The sequence below is a fragment of the Loxodonta africana genome, chromosome 24, assembly GCF_030014295.1.
Source record: "Loxodonta africana isolate mLoxAfr1 chromosome 24, mLoxAfr1.hap2, whole genome shotgun sequence".
In the NCBI taxonomy this organism is placed as follows: domain Eukaryota; kingdom Metazoa; phylum Chordata; class Mammalia; order Proboscidea; family Elephantidae; genus Loxodonta; species Loxodonta africana.
In genome coordinates, this window is record NC_087365.1 from 31599038 (window position 1) to 31620628 (window position 21591).

A 21591-nucleotide genomic window follows, 5' to 3' on the forward strand; every position below is an offset into this window, starting at 1 on the left:
AACATGTTTGAACAAAAACAAACCAAGGTAGAGGGTGTCAGGAGTGCTTGCTGATCATGAGACACTTTGTAGAACACACCAGGAAGTGTTGCCGTACTGCTGCTGTGTTTATTCATTTATTCCACAAATACTTCTGGTCCAGGCTCTATGCCAGGTATACTGAACACCAGAATACCTAAGGCGCCCAGTTCTTGCTTGTAAGGAGCATGTGGTCTGGGGACCTGCCCACTGGGTGCCAAGCAGTTCTGAGGGCTTTAGAAGAATTCTCTTAATGATTTCCTGCAAAAACTTATCAGTTTTATCATCAAACCCATTTTAGAGATCAGAAAACTAAGACTTAGAGAATTTGAGAAACCAGCTAGGTCCAAGGAAACCAAGCTAGTAAGTTGGCAGAGCCAGAGTTCAAATCTGGGTCCGACTAAATCCACAACCCAGGCTCTGAGCCTCAATGCTGAATTTACCTCCCCCATTAAAATAACCAAGTACTTAGTTTGGTGCTCAATTAGAAACTCTATCTTTTTAAATTCTGGATTAGACAAGGATTTAAGAAAAACAGCTTGATTTTTTTTTTTTTTAACCAGTTTCAAGACATCAAGATTTGATTTTAACAGAACAGGAGCTGAGCATCAGAGTCCCTGCCCTGAGGTTTCACACTCCTGTTGGCAGGCTGTAAGGGTCAGGCTGTGTTAGTCTAGGGCTTTTACAGTTCAAAGTATACTGGCTTTCAGGCCATTGAGGAAAGGCCACCTTGAAGGGTTAATGGCACACAGTGGGAAAAGAGTCTGATCTGGGTCAGGAACAAAGATAGGGATGTGTAATATAAACATGTGTTTGACTTTTGCAGGCCTAAAAGTGGAAGGAAGTCGGGATCCTCCTCGTCTTCCTCAGGAACCCCTGCATCTCAGCTTTATCCACAGTCTCGGGGCCTGGTTCCAAAGTAAAGCCAGTTCCTCCTCTCCCAGGGCATAGACAGCATTTGCCTTCTGAGAGAAGCCTGCAGAGAGGACTTGAGCCCAAACTCAGAACCATTCCCCTGAGGAGAAGTGATGGTCTCTTTGCAGATTAACCGACTCAATCTGGTCGAAACCTGCTGGTCCTATTCTGGTACTCAGCTCCTCTGGAAAACCTCTTTTAATTAGCATCTCAGAAATGCATGGGGTAAGGTAAAATGCGATAGTCCCAAGTGGAGAGCAAGAGAATGACCAGTGACCTTGCTTCCTTCTCCCTTTCCTTTTTCTCTCCCTTCCCTTCTTCTCTCCCTCACCTTCCCCCTGCCCTTCCCTCCTCTCTCCTCTCCTTTTCTAGCCTGTTCTCCACACTGGGCTCCCTTCTTGCGAACAGTAGGGCAGAATCAGGAGTCACCCTAGCAGGACCAAGTCTTTGGAGCTTCAGGATAAGATGACAGTGAGGTTGAAAAGTGAAAGCCCTAGAACTTGAATGGGTGCTTGTTCTCTTAGGTGGAATCCAGGCCCCTCTTTGGGCATGATCTCTTTGGATCCAGGCCCCAGGTGGGCATGATCAGCAATCTCGCTTCCATGCGTCTCAGTAAGAAGTAGATCTGCCTTTGGGATCTGCTAAATGAGGAAATCTTGCCCTAGGAAGCTACCAGTTCCTGCTCCTGAAGGATTCAATGTTGGAAGCACTAGAAATAACATTCCCTTTGCCTCCAAGGAGAGTTTAGGGAAATGGCTTCTTTAACACCTCAAAACCAAGACTACTCGTATCCTGTCAAAGGCCTACATCTGTAAGCTGGTGCCATGTCCAGACACCGTGTCGCTTCACTCTCCATTTGTCACTCTTCATTTGTGCACGTATACTCCGAGCATCTGCCTGGGCCTGCCGCTGTGTAGTGGGCCTGTCTTGTGGGGGAAGGGAGGCTGGCTCTGCCTTCTCTGACAGGACTAGGGCTGGGGAAGAAAGGTAGAGTGGCACTTTGGAATTCCCCGTTTTATTCCATATCAGCATGGAGAGCATAAGGGTGACCACGCAGACTCAGAGATGGGGAGACCTGAGACTCAGTGCTATAGGAAGGGGAGACACAACAGATGGAAGCAAAGAACTGTCTGCTTGCAACAGAAAGCCACCTACCCCTAGAGCTCTGGGTTCCCCCCAGGTGGAGCCTGAGATGGTGGCAAGGAGCAGCTGCACGAGTGAATAGGCTCAGAGGAGACTTAGGAATTCCCGTTTACATATACTAGTTTGGTTTCTAAGTTTTAGTTTTTTGTATTATTGAGATTGAAAACTTCGTTTTATGTTGGTCATTAGGTCAATGTTATTCATTTTTTTCCCCAAGAGAAGCTCACAAGTGTGTGTGGGTGTGTAAGCCCGAGGATGCCTGTGTTCTGTGAGTATGTCCATGTATGTCTGTGAGAGAGAAAAAGACCAAGAACTTGCCCAAGTTTAGAAATACAGTAATGTGTGGGTATTGCCTTTTGTCTGTACTAAAGGCCCTTTGAATGACTAATCTAGGCTGGAAGCACTCCCATGTGGGTGTCTGAGACCATGAGCCAAGCCTGAGGGGACAGTATGAGTCCCCAGGTCTGCCACACTGGCGCACCTTGCTGGCATGGTGCCCCAGGAAGATGGCGACTCAGGTGGGCCTTGGGTTGTATTTTAACTCAGCTGCTCAGTTCCCAGGGCACATTTCTGGATCAGAACCCATGGGAAAGAGTAGGTACCAAGTGCAATGTCTTAAGCATTCTGCGAAATGGAGATGTGTCGTCTGGCAGCTTGTCTCCTTTTTAGTAACCGTTGTTTCTGAACCCAGGCCCCTTTTTAGCAGTTCCTAGAGCATAATGGAGCCTTTCCTTATCCTTTCTTGGGGTCAAACCTGGTTTCCTTCTGATTTACTAAGAAATTGCCTATTTGAGTGGAACCAAATGATGAGGTGTATAGCCTAAGATGGTTATCTGCAGGTTATACCTGTCTCTCACACCACATTTCCTCAAAGCTAGTGTGAATTCTGTAGGTTGAAAGTACTCATTCTAGCAAATCTGAGAATTGAAAACTGCAGATAGCACTACACCTAAATACTGATGTCTCGAGGTGGCTATTCTGAGCAAGAGTAGTTGAATGACACACAAGCTTTTCTAAGGAGGCAAAAGAAGAAAGCAAAGTTGATAGAATTATAAAAACAAGCTTGCCTTGTACTTAGCTGTGTTCATCTCCTAGTGGTCTGTGGAAACACAGTAAAAGGAAACCCTCGAGGCAAGTGATGCGGCCCCTTCCCAAGCAGCCTCTGGTGCTTTTCTTCCCTCAAAATGGATTCCATAAATATTTGAATAGAGGAGACGGTAGAATGTCTTGCTGCTGCCAGAAAGCTGCTGCTTTAGGTTCTGAATTGAGCGAAATGTGTAGAGGACCTATCAAACCCACTGAGGGGCCAGGTTTTCATATCTGCAGTCATGCTAGAATGTTCCGAGCCATCTGAGGGCTTTCATACCAGAAGCAGCTAGTGACGTCTGAAAACAAGTCTACAGAATTTAAGAAGGTCCTCTGGGAAAAGGGGTTTCAGCCTGTGTGCAACTCTCATCAGACCCCGATTTGCTCTGATTGGTAGGAAATATCTGGCTTTGTACTTTAACATCTCCCAGACCCGTGCATTCAGAACCCAAGGCCACAAATCATAGGCATGATGCACTTTCTTAAGACTCTGACCTAACGTTGGATTGTTCCCTGTCTAATGCCTGCATGCTGCTTGAATTGCTCCACCCACACCTCCAAGACCAAGGGCGCCAGAGAGTTCTGCTGCGCAGGCATGGGCCTCTCTCTGCTCTTCCTGTCTGACTCTTTTAAGTCCCCCCTTACTGAATGTAGAATTGTTGCCAAGTTTCTGAGAAGTGTCTTTTCCCTGTGAACATGGGATATCAGTTCTGCCTCACGTTTCTCATATGGGGTTGAGGCTTACTGCAAACAACACCTTGGACCATCTAAATGCCATCAGTGGATAAAATTGAGGCTATTAATATACTCTAAAAGCCATAATAAAAATGCTTGGAGGGAACTGGATAAGAATAGTGGGCCTGGCTATTGTCTGTCATGCAAGGCTTTGTCTTGTACTGTTCGGAACTTTGCCACCTTTCTCCCGCCCTTATTTCTGGAATGAAATGTCTTTGATGTTATGAGTGATCCTGGGGCAGGCAGGGGGCAGTGGTCTTCATGGCTCCTTGGAGTTACTGTTGATCTTGACCTTCTCTTTGGCTACCTTTAGACAAAGAATATGCCAATACTTGGGGCTCTAAGTTTTTCAATTGCTATTTATTTGTATCATCTCTTTGTCTAGGAATGTAAAGTGATTCTAAACTAAGATGCGTAATAAAAATCAATCAGATTTATTGTACCTACAAAAAAGTGTCCTCATAAATGACTAACGCTTTTGAAAATGGCATGGGTGTGGCTGACACACCACCACTTTCTTTAAGCAGTTTAATTGTCTAATGAGAGAACTGTGGGAGTAGAAAAATGAAGGTTGAGTTGAAATGCTGGTATTTTAAAAAAATGTAGCAACAAGGAAAAGGAACCTAAAATGAAGAAAGGCAGAGTGACAAATAAGTGCTTTTCCACGCGGTTCCTGAGACAGAGGTCTGGGAACAGGCATGAAATTTCTTTGAACTTTGGTGTTTTAATTTCTGTTAAATTTATTATACATTGTACTGTAAAATATAAAAGCATAAAACATAAAAGCAGTTTATTACTTACCATCTGGAAAAAAACACAGAAAAATGGGCCACACATTTGTCTTGTGGTTTCTCATGCCCAGGCCTGCTGGAAGCTTACCCCTGGGGGGTTGTGCACCTCACTTGACAAGTAGGGACTGAGTAGAATGAACACAGCCTGGACTCTGAGCTGGGTTTGATTTCTGGTTCTGCCGCTGCTTACTGGCTGTGTGACTATGAGGAATTTAATTTACCTCTTTGAGCCTTGGGGTCCTTGTCTGTAAAATGCGGTGGCAGTCTCCACCTTGTAGGGCCATTGTGAGGATTAGAAATACATTTAAAGCGACAAGCACAGTAGATGGCCTAGAGCAGACATTTAAAAATGTCATTGCTGTGATGGGGCCCTGTGTTTAGATGACACCATGAACAACTTGTGTCCTACTAGAAGCCAGTCCTGATCATACCAGATCCAGAAAAATCTTAGGCCTCTATAGAAAAGATGCTAACCATTTATTACTTATGTATTGAGTACCTACTATGTACCAAGCTGTTCTAGGCACTGATGTGAGCAACACAGCTGTGGTCCTTGCCCTCATGGAGCTTACCACGTTAATCGGGGTGGGGGGAATTAACAAAAAGCACACAAATATGTAATTACAAATTGTGACAAGTGCCATGAAGGGCCTAATTTAGACTGAAGTGGATGGGTACGAGAAGGGCTTTCTGAAGAAATGGCATTTACAGTGTCATCTAGAGGATAAGAAGGAGTTAGCTGGGCAAGAGAGGAGGGAAGGAATTTGTGAAGGAACAGAGGGAACAGCATTTGCAAAGACCTTGTATAACAACAAAAAAAAGTGGAATTTCACGAGAAGGTACCTGCAGCCCTTACCCTCAATAGACGGACGTTGGCGAGCTAGTGTAGAAAACATTACAGTATAAGACTTTAAAAAAAAATCAAGAAATTTAAAGAGCACAGAGAAGACAGGTGCCTATGTGACTTAGGCAAAAAATTTTTAATCATGTTTCCTCATGAGATGCCCTCAAGTATGTATGGTGTCCAGCACCTCCCTATGCTCCCTTCCCTTTCAGAAAGAGTTAAAAACCATAGCATGATATAGCCTATAATAATGATTAGATTAGCTCAAAGGCCATTATTCAGAAAGCAGAGTTCAAAGTGTGATTTGAAGAACTGTGTGTTCTTGAAAATGATAGAATTCCAGGTTGGGCCAGGGGCTCGTTCTTCAGGAGAGGCACAGGGCAGGGCAGCTGATTGATCAAGTAGTCTTCTCATCTTCTGGACTGTTTAAAAAAAAAAAAATTAAACTACTCAAACCTTGGAAATTGTATTCTGAGCTTCAGACTTATCACTTAAGTCTTGGGGCTCATGATTTTGGCAGGCCCTCTTATACTAGCGTTGCCAACTGATTGAAATTAACCCTGAGAATCTGGTCTCCAAGGACCATATGGTGGTCACATCTGCCAACTGTGTTGCCAGTGGCATTTGTCGAGGACGTAACTGTAGCTCTCACAGCTGCTCCTGTTTCATCCTCTGTTTCTACTACCAGTCTTGTGGTTAACCAGTCCCAGGCACTTCAGTTAGGCCAGCCAACTGGAGACTTGCTGTTGAAGCGGGGGCATGGGCTGAGCAAGAATGAAGCGGGGGCATGGGCTGAGCAAGAAGTCCCCACATCTCTGGGGAAGTGCAGCTCACAGGCATTTCATGCTTCTCGTGCATCAGGTGTCTTGTCCTGTACTGAAACAGGGAGAGGAGTTGAATGTGCTCCAGCCTTTCTGATGATAGGGGATATGGGAAGAAACACAAAGGATAATTCACAGCTGTCAGTACCCACACAAAGGCCAGTCTCCTCATACCACTCTCCCAGCCCTCTGAGGCTGGAGCCACACTATTTAGTCCCTGGGTTATGCCAAGCTCCTTGCTGCCTCAGCACCTTCACATGTGCCGTGCCCTCTGCTTGGAAACTTTTTTCCCCATTTTTTGCTTGGCTACCTCCTACTCATCCATCAGCTACCAATTTAAATGTCACTTCCTCAGAGAAGCCTTCCACACCATCCATTCTAAAGTTGGTTTCTCCCATCTCCACTGGCCGTATGCTCTCACCATACCTTGTTTACTTAGCCCTTTTCCTAACTTGTAATAATATATTTATTTTGATCTCCGCCACTAGACAGTACGTTCCCTGAGGACGAGTCCTATGGTCTTCTCCAAGCTTGACACTTAGATGAGTTGGATGGGTGGATAAATGCCGATACCTATAGCTCGGAACAAAATGATGTCTGTCAGAGGAAGAGTGATATGTCAGGGAAGGTCAAGGAAGGCTTCACAAAGAAGGCAGTATTTGAGCTGTATTCTTAAAGAATGGGTAGGGCTTTATCCAACAGGGGAGATGGGAAAAGCATGCCAGACAAAGGGAATAAATTGAACAACTGCAATGACAGTTCTCGGTAGTTCGGGAACATGAGAGGCCTGGAGTGATGGGAGTGTATAACAAGAAGGGGACCAGGAAAGGTCTAGACTCCATGGTACATTCTGTAGAGAGAGAGAGAGAAAGAGAACCCTTGAAGGCTTCTATTTGTGGGAGTAAAGCACAGCCCTATTTACATTTGAGCATTTTCTCCTTCAGCCAGTCTTGCATGCTGTTATTTCCCTTTGAGATAACAGAAAGTAATTTCACTAAGTGCCTGCTTTAAGTCTGCCTGCTGTTCACGCAGGTTTTTTGAGCTCAGTTGGTGAATCCCATTCTGCCAGTAGCCTTCTGCTGGCACAGTTCATATGCAAGGAGTTCTAAGGGGGCACTTGAACTTAACTCCAAGGTCTTCGTTCCCTAGGAATGGGGCCGAGGCATTTTTCAGGGCAGTGGGCATTGCTGCGTTTGGGAGCAGAGAAATTAAATTTTAGCCATTGGGTTTGAAATCTATCTTCTTTGTCCAGCCAACAAAAGATTTACAGTGTTCAAGACTTCGATAGGTGTTACGGGCTACAGCTATGGACCCTGTTCTTGAACCCCCGGTCTGGTAGGGAAGATAAGCCATTCACAGATAAGTACAATTCAGGGAGGTCAGTGGCACTGAGGGGGTGCAAGGGGTTTCCATGTTCCAGTAAGGGGCATGTTACATGCAGTGATTAACCTTTTTGATGGATTATCCCAGGGGCAGCCAGAGGAGCCAGGTCTTTTGTGTCAGATTCAGTTACTCATTTTTTGAGCATCTGCTATGGTTTGGGCACTGGTTTCAGTCTTAGGAATACAGGATGAGGTTCCTGCCCTCAGGATTGTCACATTCCATTGATGGACACAAATGGTTAACAGAGAAGTATATCAGGTGGTCAGAAGTGCTCTGAAGAAAAACAAGGCCGGTCAGAGATTAGACAGAGATTATGCTAGGGGAGGGCTGGCTAGATGAGGTTCTGGGTTAGGGAAGGCTTCTCTGAAGCAGGGTTATGTTATGTATGTGTGAGCAGAGTCCTGAATGAAATTTGGGAGCAAGCCATGTGAGTAGCTGGTACCTGGTGGAAGAATATTCCAAAGGAATACTCTGGGAGTGTGTTTGGGGGACAGCAAGGAGACAGTGGGGTTAGAAAGGTGGACAGCGGCCAAAACTGAATTCTTAAATGAATCTTATTTTTAGACCATTGATCTCCAATGAAAGAGGGAGATGGTCTGACAGGAATCTTTTAAAGTGGTCCGTCCCTCTGGCTGATCACGGACTAGAGGGAGCAAGGGGAGAAGCAAGGAGACTGCTTAGTAGGGGTGCCAATGCTGTAGTGATAGTTCTGATGAGAAATGGAGGCTTGGACCAGGCTGGAGGAGAAGTGGTAACCTCGCCCAAGGATGCATTTTGATTTGCTGATAATTAATTGGTGGTGAGAGGTGAAAGAAAAAGAAGAGGCTGCAATGGTTCCAAGATTTTTGACCTGAAGCTGGATTGAAATGCAACCTCTGCCATTTCCCTCCAAGTGGTCCTTTTTAAAGTAACAGCTTTATTGAGATATAATTCACCTACCGTATAATTCACCCATTTAAAGTGTACTATTCAGTGATTTTTAGTATAGTCATTGTGCAGCCATCACCACCATCAATTTTAGAACATTTTCATCATGACAAAAGGAAATCCCGTGCCCATTAGCAGCCACTCCCCATTTCTTCCCAACCGCATAGCCCTAGCCAACCACTAATCTACTTTCAGTCTCTATATTGCCATGTGACTCTTTTAGGGACTCAATCCCCTGTAACTTCACAGTGTAACTGAGGATTAAGAGGATAACATGAAAAGAAAACATGAGAAATGTCTAAAGGATTGGGCACAGTGGCCTGAAAACAGCTCTGAAAATGCCGGCCCCTCCCCCACCGCTCTAACTCTCGGTGGCAGGTTACTGCGGCAGCTTGGGTGGTGGTGAAGAGCGTGGGTGCAGGAGCCAGACAGCCGGATTCTGATTCTGAGCAAACCATTTAATAGTTTTGTGATTTTGGCAAGTTTCTTAACCTCCTTGTTTTCTCAGATTTCTTGACTGTCAAAAAGGGATCATACCAAGTGCTTCCTAAATTGCCATGCATTAAAGCATGTGAAACTCTGGGAACGGTGCCCGGTATGTAGCAGCTAGCGCTCAGTGAATGCTGATTGTTGCATTGTTATCACTGTTAGTCAATTAAGGAGCTCTGCTGACGGAAGGTGGCTCCCACCTTCAAGGCTAGGAGTGGATATTTCTGAATCCAGGCAACTGGCAGGGGTAGTGGCAAGACCTTGGACCTATCTTTAGTTTGGGCTGTGCCTCTTGTTGCATCTATAGCTTTGGAAAAGTCACTTGTCCACTCTAAGCCTCATGCTTTTCGTCTGTAAATTGAGAGTAAAATCATTCTTCATGGGGCTCTTTGGAGAAGTCAGTGATGTACTGAGCATCTACTATGTGCCAGCACTATTTTGAACACAACAGATGAAAAGTCACAGCCCTCGAAGAGATTGTGTAGAACTAGTGGAGAGAGAGGAAGTAAATAGTGTTGTTGGTGTGTGCTGTCGAGTTGATTCCAATTCATAGCAACTCTATAGGAAAAAGTAGAAGTGCCCCCTAGAGTTTCCTAGGCTGTAATCTTTAAGGGAGCAGATCACTAGGTCCTTTCTCCTGTGGAGCCGCTGGTGGATTCAATCTGAACTGAGCATGTAACCACTGTGCCACCAGGGCTCCTTATGTAAATAATAATATAAATAAATGTATGTATGTATATCTATATATACACACACACATAAGGATATGTGTAAAGTATCTGGCATGTAGAGAGCACCGTATAAAATGGTAGCTGTTATGATTATGTGAAAGCCCTTCAAAGCTGGAGAGCACAGCAAGATGACTGATTTTGAGAGCATGTTACCTTCATTGAAGCTTAACTGAGGTTTACTCAGCCTCCCAGGCTCCTTTCCTATTGCCTGGTTGAAATCCTTGTTTTTAGCACTATAAAGCTCTCTTCCTTCCTCTCTGTAGTGGGCATTTACTGAATGCCTCTTTGGGCTAGGCATTCTGCTGGGTGCTGGGGCTATTGAGCTGACATATCCAGGAGGAGTGTGGTCAGGAGCATGAATGGAGGAAACCCAGAGCACACTGGGTGCCTGGTGGCCAGGCAGATAAGAGCTAAACTGTGAAGGAGCCAGACCTGGCTGGCAAGTTTTGGTTTTATTCTGCCGGCCAACAAAAGACCCGCAGTCTTTGGAGCTGGGTGATGAAGTCAGCAGATAAACTAAAATTTGACAGCATTCTTGTTTAAATAACTAGGTGGTAAAAGTAAACATTGACATTATGGTCAAATGAACAATCTATATTTAGACACTGCAGTCAAACCAAAGAGCTACAAGGTAGAGATGTAAAGACAAGTAGAGGGGCAAAGACCTCAGGGCAAATAATGTTCAAGGTGAAGACAGTATGCTACTGGATCAGCAGGAAGTGTGGCAAAATGGAGCGGGGAGGTTTGGGTGAATAAACCTGGGTTAGCACTTACTACCCACTACCTGTAGCAAACTATTTCACTTCAGTGGGAATGTTAATGCCTACCCTGCAGAGTTTTTAAAAAAAGGATGTCAGAAGAGACTCTGAAACTTACCCTTGAACGCAGAGTAGCTAAAGCGAAAGAAAGAAATGATGAAGTAAAAGTGCTGAACAGATGATTTCATAGGGTAGCTTGAGAAGACAAGATAAAGTATTATAATGAAATGTGCAAAGACCTGGAGTTAGAAAACCAAAACGGAAGAACATGCTCAGCATTTCTTAAACTGAAAGAACTGAAGAAAAAATCCAAGCCTCGAGTTACAGTAGTGAAGGATTCTATGGGCAAAAAGTTGAACAACGCAGGAAGCATCAAAAGAAGGTGGAAGGAAAACACAGAGTTACTGTACCAAAAAGAATCGGTCGATGTTGAACCATTTCAGGAGGTAGCATATTATCAAGAACCAATGGTACTGAAGGAAGAAGTCCAAGCTGCACTGAAGGCACTGGCGAAAAACAAGGCTCCAGGAATTGATAGAATTCCAAGTGAGATGTTTCAACGAACGGATGCAGTGCTGGAAGCGCTCACTTGCCTATGCCAAGAAACTTAGAAAATAGCTACCTGGCCAATCAACTGGAAGAGATCCATTTTTGTGCCCATTCCAAAGAAAGGTGAGCCAACAGAATTTGGAAATTATTGAACAATATCATTAATATCACATGCAAGTAAAATTATGCTGAAGATAATTAAAAAATGGCTGCAGCAGTACATTGACAGGGAACTGCCAGAAATTCAAGCAGGATTCAGAAGTGGACGTGGAATGAAGGATATCATTGCTGATGTCAGATGGATCTTGGCTGAAAGCAGAGAATACCAAAAAGATGTTTACCTGTGCTTTATTCGTTATGCAAAAGCATTCAGCTATGTGGATCGTATCAGATTATGGGTGACATTGTGAAGAATTAGAATTCTAGAACACTTAATTGTGTTCATGTGGAACCTATACATAGACCAAGAGGCAGTGGAACAGAACAAGGGGATACTGCATGGTTTAAAATCAGAAAAGGTAGGTGTCAGGTTTGTATCCTTTGACTATACTTATTCAGTCTATATGCTGAGCAAATAATCAGAGAAGCTGGACTGTATGACGAGGACCTCGACATCAGGACTGGAGGAAGACTCACGAACAACCTGCGATAAGCAGATGATACAACCTTGCTGGCTGAAAGCAAAGAGGAAGCAATTACTGATGAAGACCAAAGACTACAGCTTTTCAGTATGGATTATACCTTAACACAAAACAAAAATCCTAACAACTAGACCAATAAAGCAACATTATGATAAACAGAGAATATACTGAAGTTGTGAAGAATTTCACTTTACTTGGATCCACAATCAATGCCCATGAAAGCAGCAGTCAAGAAATCAACATATTGCATTGGGCAAATCTGCTCCAAAAGACCTCTTTAAAGTGTTAAAAAGCAAGAATATTTTTGTTAGGTTATCACCTTGAGGACTTAGCTGTATCTGACCCAAGCCATGGTATTTTCAGTCACCTCAAATACGTGTGAAAGCTGGACAATGAATAAGGAAGACGGAAGAAGTGATGCATTTGAATTATGGTGTTGGTGAAGAGTATTGAATATACAATGGACTGTTAAGAGCTATGGCTGCTAACCAAAAGGTCAGCAGTTCGAATCTACCAGGGGCTTCTTGGAAACTCTATGGGGCAGTTCTACTCTGTCCTGTAGGGTTGCTATGAGTTGGAATCAACTCAACAACAATGGGTTTAATGGGTACCAGAAGAATGAACCAATCTGTTTTGGAGGAAGTACAACCAGAATGTTCATTAGAAGTGAGATGGCCGGACTTCATCTCATATACTTTGGACATGTTATCAGGAGGGACCAGTCCCTGGAGAAAGACATCATGCTTGGTAAAGTAGAGGGTCAGCAAAAAAAAAAGGAAGACCCTCAAAGAGATGGATTGACACAGTGGCTGCAACCATGGGCTCAAACATAGCAATGATTGTGAGGATGGTGCAGGACCAGGCAGTATTTTGTTCTGTCTTACATAGGATCACTATGAGTCAGAACCGACTCCAGGTCACCTAAGAACAACAACCTGTAGCAAGCTTTTTCACTTCAGTGGGAAGGTTAATGCATACTCTGCAGAGTTGCTGAAAGGGTTAGAGAAAACATCCATCAAGTGCCTGCCATTTAATAGGCACACAGCAAGAGGCATCTATGATTAAATATTAATGGTAGTAGTAATTATTAGTAGCAGTGTGGCATTGTGGAAAGGGCACTGGTGTCAGCCAGACCTGTGTTCAAATCCTGATATATCCAGGGTATATAATATTGGGCAAGTTGCTTAACCTTTCTTGGGTTGTTTCCTTACTTGTAAAATGAATGAGGATACTTTTCTGAAGGGTTGAGGTAGGAAATAAATCTGATAATATATAGTTTCTTGAGCAATATAGTACGTGTTCAGTTAAGCACATCAAAAATGCAGTGAACTTTATTGAATATTCTGATTATAGAAATTATGTATTCTGATGGTAAAATACTCAGACGATACAGAAACATGTAAATAAGTAATTATATATTGCTGGAAATTAATCTTGATGAATTTTGTTGTTTTAGATATTGTCTTTATGCAAGCTCTTTTAGTTTGACCTTTATAATATGCATGGGTTCATATTACTCAGCAATATGTTGTGGACATATTTCCAATTGACAAATATAGAGCTATGTTATTGGTTTTAATGGCTGCATAGTATTCCATTTAGGACTACATCAGAATTTAACCCTATTCATGGTCACTGAACTCATTTCTGTATTTTTACTATTTTGTCCAATGCTAGAGTAAGCATCCTCTTATATAGATCTTTGTTCACTTGTTTAATTTCCTGCCTAGAATAAACCACTGTAAGTGAATTACTAGATCAGAGGGCTTGCCCATTTATAGTTTTGTTACATATTTGGAAACTGCCTTCCAAAAGGACAGTATGAATTTGCATCTTCACCAACAGAGTGTGAGTTATGCTCCTTTTCCTATACCCTTGCCAACACTGGGTTTTGCCAGTCTTTTTAATCTTTGTCAGATCTGTTGAAAAAATTGTATCTCAATTTTGTTTTTATCTGTAGTTCAAGGATTACTAGTGAGTTTGAAAATCTTTTCAAGTATTTATTTCTACTTACACTTTTTTCTTTTGTTAACTGTCTGTTTAAAAACCAAACAATTGCAATTCATAGCGACCCTGTAAGAAACGGTAGGAACTCCCCCCATAGGGTTTCTAAGGCTATAAATCTTTATGGAAGCAGGCTGCCACATCTTTCTGCCAGAGTGGCTGGTGGGTTTGAACTGCCAATCTCTTGGTTAGTGGCCAGGTGCTTAACCACTGTGCCACCAGCGCTCCTAATTAGGTCATAGTTATTTGACCATTTTTCTATGGAAACGTTTCCTATTGACATCTAAGAACTCTTTATTAGGAATCTTAACCCTTTGTCAAGTATTTTCCTCTAGCTTTATTGTTTGTCTTTAACATATGGTGTGGTATGTTGTTGCCATACCTGACTTTTTAATTTTATGTAGATAAATCTATGATTTTACTTAATGGTTTTTTTCCCAACTTTCATATTATGCTTAGAAAGACTTCCAGTTCCAGGATCATATAAGTATTCAGTTTTGGTTTTTTCCCAATATTTTTATTGTTTTTTTCATATATATCTCATCTTTTTTTTTAATTGTGCTTTAAGTGAAAATTTACAGTTCAAGTCAGTTTCTTATACAAAAACTTACACACACATTGTTATGTGATCCTAGTTGCTCGCCCTACAATATCACAGCACACTCCTTCTCTCCACCCTGTATTCCCCGTGTCCATTCAACCAGCACCTGTCCCTCTCTGCCTTCTCATCTTGCCTCCAGACAGGAGCTGCCCACATAGTCTCATGGGTCTACTTGAGCTAAGAAGCACACCCCTCACCAGTATCATTTTATGTCTTACAGTCCAGTCTAATCTTTGTCTGAAGAGTTGGCTTTGGGAATGGTTTTAGTTTTGGGCTAACAGAGTCTGGGGGCTGTGTCCTCTGAGATCCCTCCAGTCTCGGTCAGACCATAAAGTCTGGTCTTTTTAACTATAGAATTTGAAGTCTGCATCTCACTTTTCTCCTGCTCCATCAGGGATTCTCTGTTTTGTTCCCTGTCAGGGCAATCATTGGTGGTAGCCAGGCACCATCTAGTTCTTCTGGTCTCTGGTTTATATGTCCATCCCCTTCTGTCTCTTGGGCTTATATTTTCCTCATATCTTTGGTGTTCTTCATTCTCCTTTGTTCCAGGTGGGTTGAGACCAATTGATGCATCTTAGATGGCTGCTTGCTAGCCTGTAAGACCCCAGATGCCACTTTCCAAAGTGGGATGCAGAACGTTTTCTTAATATAGTTTGTTATGACAATTGACCTAGATAGATATCCCCGAAAGGATATAGCTACTCTGTCCCTTGAAGTGTTTGGTTGTATTCAGGCAACTTCTTAGCTTTTGGCTTAGTCCAGTTGTGCTGACTTCCCCTGTGTTGTGTGTTGTCCTTCCCTTCAACTAAAATAATTGTCTAGTATCTTATTAATGAATACCCCTTTCCCTCCCTCCCCACCCTTGTAACCATCAAAGAATTTTTTTTTCTGTTTAAACTTTTCTTGAATTCTTATAATAGTGGTCTCATACAACATTTGTCCTTTTGCAACTGACTAATTTCACTCAGCATAATGTCTTCCAGTTTCCTCCATGTTATGAGATGTTTCACAGATTCATCATTCTTTATCGTTGTGTAGTATTCCATTGTGTGGATATACCATAATGTATCTATTTATCTGTTGATGGGCACCTTGGTTATTTCCATCTTTTTGGTATTGTAAACAGTGTGGTGATGAACACAGGTGTGCATATATCTATTTGTGTGAGGGCTCTTATTTCTCTAGGATGTATTCCAAGGAGTGGGATTGCTGAATCGTATGGTAGTTCTATTTCAAAAAAAAAAAAAAGCTTTTTTAAGGGAGCACCAAATCAATTTCCAAAGTGGTTATACCATTTTACATTCTCACCGGCAGTGTGTAAGTGTTCCAGTCTCTCCACAACCTCTTCAACATTTATTATTTTGTGTTTTTTGGATTAATGCCAGCCTTGCTGGGGTGAGATGGTATCTCATTGTGGTTTTGATTTGCATTTCTCTAATGGCTAATGATCGTGAACACTTCCTCATTTATCTGTTAGCTGCCTGATGTCTTCTTTGGTGAACTGTGTGTTCATATCCTTTGCCCATTTTTTTATTGGGTTGTCTTTTTGTTGAGGTTTTGCAGTATCTTACAGATTTTAGAGATTAGATATTGATTGGCTTTGTCATAGCCAAATTTTTTTTCCCAGTCTGTAGATTGGCTTATTCTTTTGGTGAAGTCTTTGCATGAGCATAAGTGTTCGATTTTTAGGACCTCCCAGTTATCTAGCTTCTTTTCTGGTGTATTGTTAGTAATGTTTTGTATACTGTTTATGCCATGTATTAGGGCTCCTAGCATTGTCCCTGTTTTTTCGTCCATGTTCTTTATCGTTTCAGTTTTATATTTAGGTCTTTGATCCATTTTGAGTTAGTTTTTGTGCATGGTGTGAGATATGGGTCTTGTTTTATTTTTTTGCAGATGCATATCCAGTAATGCCAGCACCATTGGTTAAAGAGACTGTCTTTTCCCCATTTAACTGACTTTGGTCCTTTGTCAAATATCAGCTGCTCATATGTGGATGGATTTATGTCTGGATTCTCAATTCTGTTCCATTTGTCTATGTATTTGTTGTTATACCAGTACCAGGCTGTTTTGACTACTGTGGCGGTATAATAGGTTCTAAAACCAGGTAGTCACCTATATCTCTGATCCAGGTAGAATTTATTTCGATTTAAGGAGAACGGTGGGGATCCAGCTTTTTTTTTTTTTGAATGGCTAGCCAGCGGTCCCATTCTTTTTACTGACTTCCATCTTTTTTCCACCAATTTAAAATGTCAGTTTTATCATGCACTACAATTCCTTATACACCTGGCTCTGCATCTATACTCTGTTGGGTTTAATAGTCTGTTCCTTTGTTGAAATTGTACTGTTTTAGTTGTAGCTACCTAATTCACCTTAGTATCCGGTAGAAGAAGTCCCAGCTCATTAATCATATTTTTCAAAGTTTTCTTGGCAGTAGAATGGAGTGGTTAAATTCAGGGGCTTGGGGTGAGATAGCCTGAGCTTTAATCCCAGCTCAGCCGCTTACTTGCTGTGTGACCTTGGGCAAGGTATTTTTTTCCTCTTTGAATCTCTGCTTTCTCCTCTGTGTAACGTTAATAACAACAGTATCTACCACATGGTGTTTTTGTGAAGATGAAATGAGATGAGCATACCGAGTCTTTGGGATGGAGCCTGGCTCAGGGTAAGTTATGCATAAATGTTAGGTAGTTTTGTTATGAAAATGATGTATCTATTTTTCCAATTGAGCCATAGGATCATTCTGCCCAAATAAAATCTCACTGGGATTTTACTTGGGATGACAATTACTTGACAGGCTAATTTTGGGATAATTAATATTCACATGTTATAGGGTCTTCCAATCTAAGGCAAACTGCAGTCTCCTTTGGTCCAAGTCTTATGCTCCTTAGTAGAGTTTTTTAGTTTTCTCTATCTAGATCTGTACATTTTACGTTAACTTTATTTCCAGGTGGTGTAAATTGTTTTATTGCTCTTGAGAATGGATTCCTTTAGTCCCCCTTATTTTCTAATGGAATTATTAGTAGCACATAAGAAATATATTGATTTTTACATGTTTATTTTGTACCTAAGGTAGCTATAATTGTTGAGTTTTCCCCTGCCTAGTGTCAGCTTTGAGATATCCCTTCCTTTCAGCTCCCACAACACCCAGGCTTCTATCCACCAGGGCACCTACCACATAGGTTTGTCATCATTTACATCCATCCATCTAATGCAGGGTCTGTGTCTAATTGAACTGTCAGTCCCTGGGACTCAGCACAGGGCCTACATCACAGTAGGAGCTTATCAGTGCCGATGAAAGATGCTGTACTACTGCTATGTGTTTTGGGCTAGAGGAGCCCTTTCTCCAGGACAGAGGGCAAGGCAGTGAATAAGACAGCAGTGCCTTACATCATCTGTCTGACAGTCTAATTTGGGAGCAGATACTGCAGGAGGCATCACCAGTGGTATGTAGAGGACTCAGTGGGCGTAGGGCATCAGACAAAGCCTTCCTGAAGAAATGACATTCAAGGAGACAGGATGACTCTACTGCCTCTCTTGCTTCCCCTTCCCCGACTGCAGACCAGCTTTAGCACCCATCCTATTTGAATGAATCCATTCAGCAAACACTGATGAGCACCTACTCTGTGTCAGCCAGCCCTGTGCTGCTGGGTCTGGGGCCATGGGGATGCGTAAGAGCCAGTATCTGAGCTTCAATCAGGGCTCTATCAATTCCTGGTTCTTACAGGATGCAGTCAAACCTCCTTAGGTTAGGATCCACTGCCTGGCCCCCTCATCCTCCATCAGACCCTAAACCACCTTTCTGACTTTGCCTCCTGCTCCTGCCCCTGCTGGCCCCTCCCCAACTAAACGCACTTGCGTCTTCACACACATCCTCACCCCTCACCCCAGTGTCATCACACTCAATGTCACTTCTACACAGAATTCCCCCCAGCCATTCCTCTTTCCACTGGGCCTTTAAGGCCCAGCTAAATTGTCACCTCAGGGAAGCCTGCCTTCCCAGGGCTTATTGCTGCTTCCTTGTCCAAAATCGATTATGGGTCTCAATAATGTATACAATTACTTATTCCCATGTCTATGATTCCATTAGATGAGGGGACCCTCAAAGTCAGTGACCCTGTCTTTGTGTTTTTGGTGGGCCCTAGCATACAATGGGTCACTTAGGAATTACAGTTAGAATGGGACCAGAGAAATGCAACCTATATGATTAAAGGGGTAGGGAGCAGAAGGAAGATAAATGGGTAAAGATTACGTAGCTTAGAGCAGTGGTTGGTTTGGAACCTAGGGCTCTTAGGGATCCAGGGAGGCAGAATAGCAAGGTGGTGAAGAGTGCGAGTTACACGCAGAGTTGGGTCACTTGGGTTTGAATCCTAGCTGTGGCACATATTAGCTCCATGAGCTGGGACAAGTAGTTTTATTTTTCTGGGCCTCAGAAGAAATGGGACTAGTACTATTACTATGAATTGACTTCAGAGGGTCTGGGAACACCCTGAAATAGTATATACAATTTTGTATAAATAGGTATAAGTGAAGTTCTTTTTAGTAGAATTCATGAAAGGTAAGAACCACAGAGGAGGGAGGCACTATGTCTATATTGGTTACCTAGTGTTGTGTAACAAATTACATCCAAACTTAGTGGCTAAAAATAAACATTATCTCAAACAGTTTCTGTGGGTCAGGAATCTGTGAGCAACTTACCTGGGTGATTCTAGCTCCTGGTCTTTCATGAAGTTTCAGTCAATTTTGGCCAGGGCTGCTGTCATCTGAAAGCTGGCCTGGGGCTGCTCCCGTGTAGATCTGTTCATAGACTGCTTGACCAGCTGGCTGGCTTCCCCCATAACCCACTGCCGTCGAGTCGATTCCGACTCATACGGCAGTGGGTTATGGGGGAAGCCAGCTACCCATAGCGTGTGGTTTAAGAGAACAATGCAGAAGCTGTACTGTTTTTTTATTACCAAACCTCAGAAGTCACACTCTTGTCATTTCTGCAATATCCTATTACTACACAGGTCTGCCCTATTCAAAGTGGGAGGAGACTAAAAAGGATGTGAATACCAGGACGCAGGAATTATTGGGGGCCATTTTGGAGGCTGGCTGCCACAGTGTCTTAGAAGGAATTTGGAATGAAGAGCTTGGGGTTTAAATCTTGACTTCAGCACAATTAATTGTGTGATCTTAGGAAAGTTACTTAACTTCACTGGCCCTCCCAGTTTTCTCACTCACCTCTTGGGATGGTTGTGATATTCCGGAGGTAAGGCCTGTAAAAAGCCTTTGTAAACCCTCAACTTTCTATGTAAACATTAGCAATCATTAAAGAAGAGGAGGAAGAAAAGCCATTTGGGGTGGGGTGGGGGGAATGAATGTTTTTATTATAAAACATTGAAAATGGAGAAATAACCCATGTACCAGTGCCATCGCTTTAGCACAACTGCTCTTAGCATTTTGGTGTTAAAATACACATTAAAGGTTTTTTTTCTTCTTTACAGAGGAAAGAGTGGAGGAAATGGCTTAAACTGAGGCCAGAAAGATTTATGGTACATCTCCTTGGTATTAAGAGATTAAAAATTGGGATAGACTCCTTAGTGAGGTCCTGAGAGCTCCACCTGAAAACCTTAAAGAACCAGGCAGGCAGCTATCATCTCTACAATTTTGGTAAAACCTTCCTCACATCATCCTTTGAGGCCATTCTGGGGGGTTCCACAAATCTTTTTAAGCAAAACAAAAAGGAGAAATTTATTATTAAAGATAGCTTCACATTATTGAACCACATTACATTAAGCTTTTTATTTTTCCATCATAAAATTAGCATGTACTCATTCTAGAAAATGTGGAAAATACAAGTATAAAGAAGAAAAAAAAAATCACCCACAATCTTCCATCTTAATTTAAATGCTGTCTTGTCGTTAAAAATTTATTTTTTCAATTAAAAAAATGTAATGCATTGTAGAAAAAAAAACTGCCCATAATCTTACAATTCAGAGGTAACCATTAATAATATTTTAGTGGATTAAAATGTAATTTAAACACTTTTTCCAATCTCATGAGAGACTGAGAAACAGCATTGGATTTAAATGATGGTTGTTTGGGTTAATGGGCAGGTGACCTATGAGTTAAGGCTACCTACCCATCACGGGCAGATCCTGTGACTGGTGACAATCATGAAATCCCTCTCCCTGAGCACCTTTACAACTTGCATACGTAAGTTTAGGTGAGTCATGCCTCAGTCTTCCCCAGTATTGTTCAGGGCTCATTCAACAGGAAATCAGTCCTCAAGGATTTTCCTCCAATAAAGTAATTACTGAAGTAGGGTCATTCATTCAAAAGACTGAGTGCCTACCATATGCCAGATGCTGGGAATATGATGAACCCAAGTAGATGCTAGTGAGAGCACAGATACTAAATCAAAAATACAAAGAAATGAAATGTGGGAAGGATCTGGAGAGCTACACATTTGTCAGTCATCTGTGTGGAACGTTTAGCAAACAGCATCTCATTTAATCTGGGACTTGAGGGAGGTAATTTGACTTCTCTGAACTTTAACTTCATTTGGAGATGGGGGTAAGATCTACTTCATACATAGAGTTATTGAAAGACAACATTTGCTAGAGTGGCAAGCCCTGCTTTAGGGCTTTGTCACTGAAGTGTACCAGTGAGGCACTTTTTATACTTCAGACACCAAACCTTCTCAGAGTGGGCACAAGGAGAGAGCTGGCATTTAGTGAGTGTCTACTGTGTGTTAGGCACTTTACAAAGATCCCATTCAATCCTGCCTTTTACCCTTTGAGTTTGTTATGATATCCCAGTTGTCCAAATGATGGCATCAAGCCTATCCATGAATGGTTTCACAACTTGCCCAAGGTCACACAGATAGGGAAAGACTGTAAGGGGATTCAAACTCAGGCCTTACCAAAGTCCAAAGACAGTGCTAATACATCAACTTGTAGTGAGGTTCAGGGGGTATGTAAGTGTCCTTTTGGGAATTCCTGGGTATATGTTGGTGGCCTGTTTGTTACTCAGATCTCTGAATATGTGCTTTGCTCATAAATGTGCACTTTGAAAACAATGACTCATCCCCAAACAGGGCTGGGATGAATATCAGACCTGTTTATCTTACCACCCTGTGGCACCTGTGTTGACTTCCAAAGACAATTTGTAATA

The 21591-nt window shown here is 42.4% G+C and overlaps 1 protein-coding gene and 1 long non-coding RNA gene across 9 annotated transcripts in view; one reads left to right on the plus strand and one right to left on the minus strand.

Annotated features, from left to right (window-relative positions):
* KIF3B (kinesin family member 3B) overlaps nt 1-5691 on the plus strand; it is a 53261-nt gene extending 47570 nt beyond the window's left edge. For all 8 annotated transcript variants that reach the window (XM_003411647.4, XM_064275958.1, XM_064275957.1 and 5 more), the window contains one exon: nt 845-5691. In XM_003411647.4, the coding sequence (XP_003411695.1) occupies nt 845-941 (97 nt within the window). In that variant the 3' untranslated portion in view covers nt 942-5691. The remainder of the gene's footprint in view (nt 1-844) is intronic.
* LOC111751123 (uncharacterized) lies at nt 5650-19298 on the minus strand. The gene is made up of 2 exons (XR_010319242.1): nt 19132-19298; nt 5650-5954 (listed from the first exon to the last, which is right to left on the minus strand). It is a non-coding gene; the product is annotated as an uncharacterized LOC111751123 (long non-coding RNA).
* Between the last annotated feature and the right edge of the window lie 2293 nt (nt 19299-21591).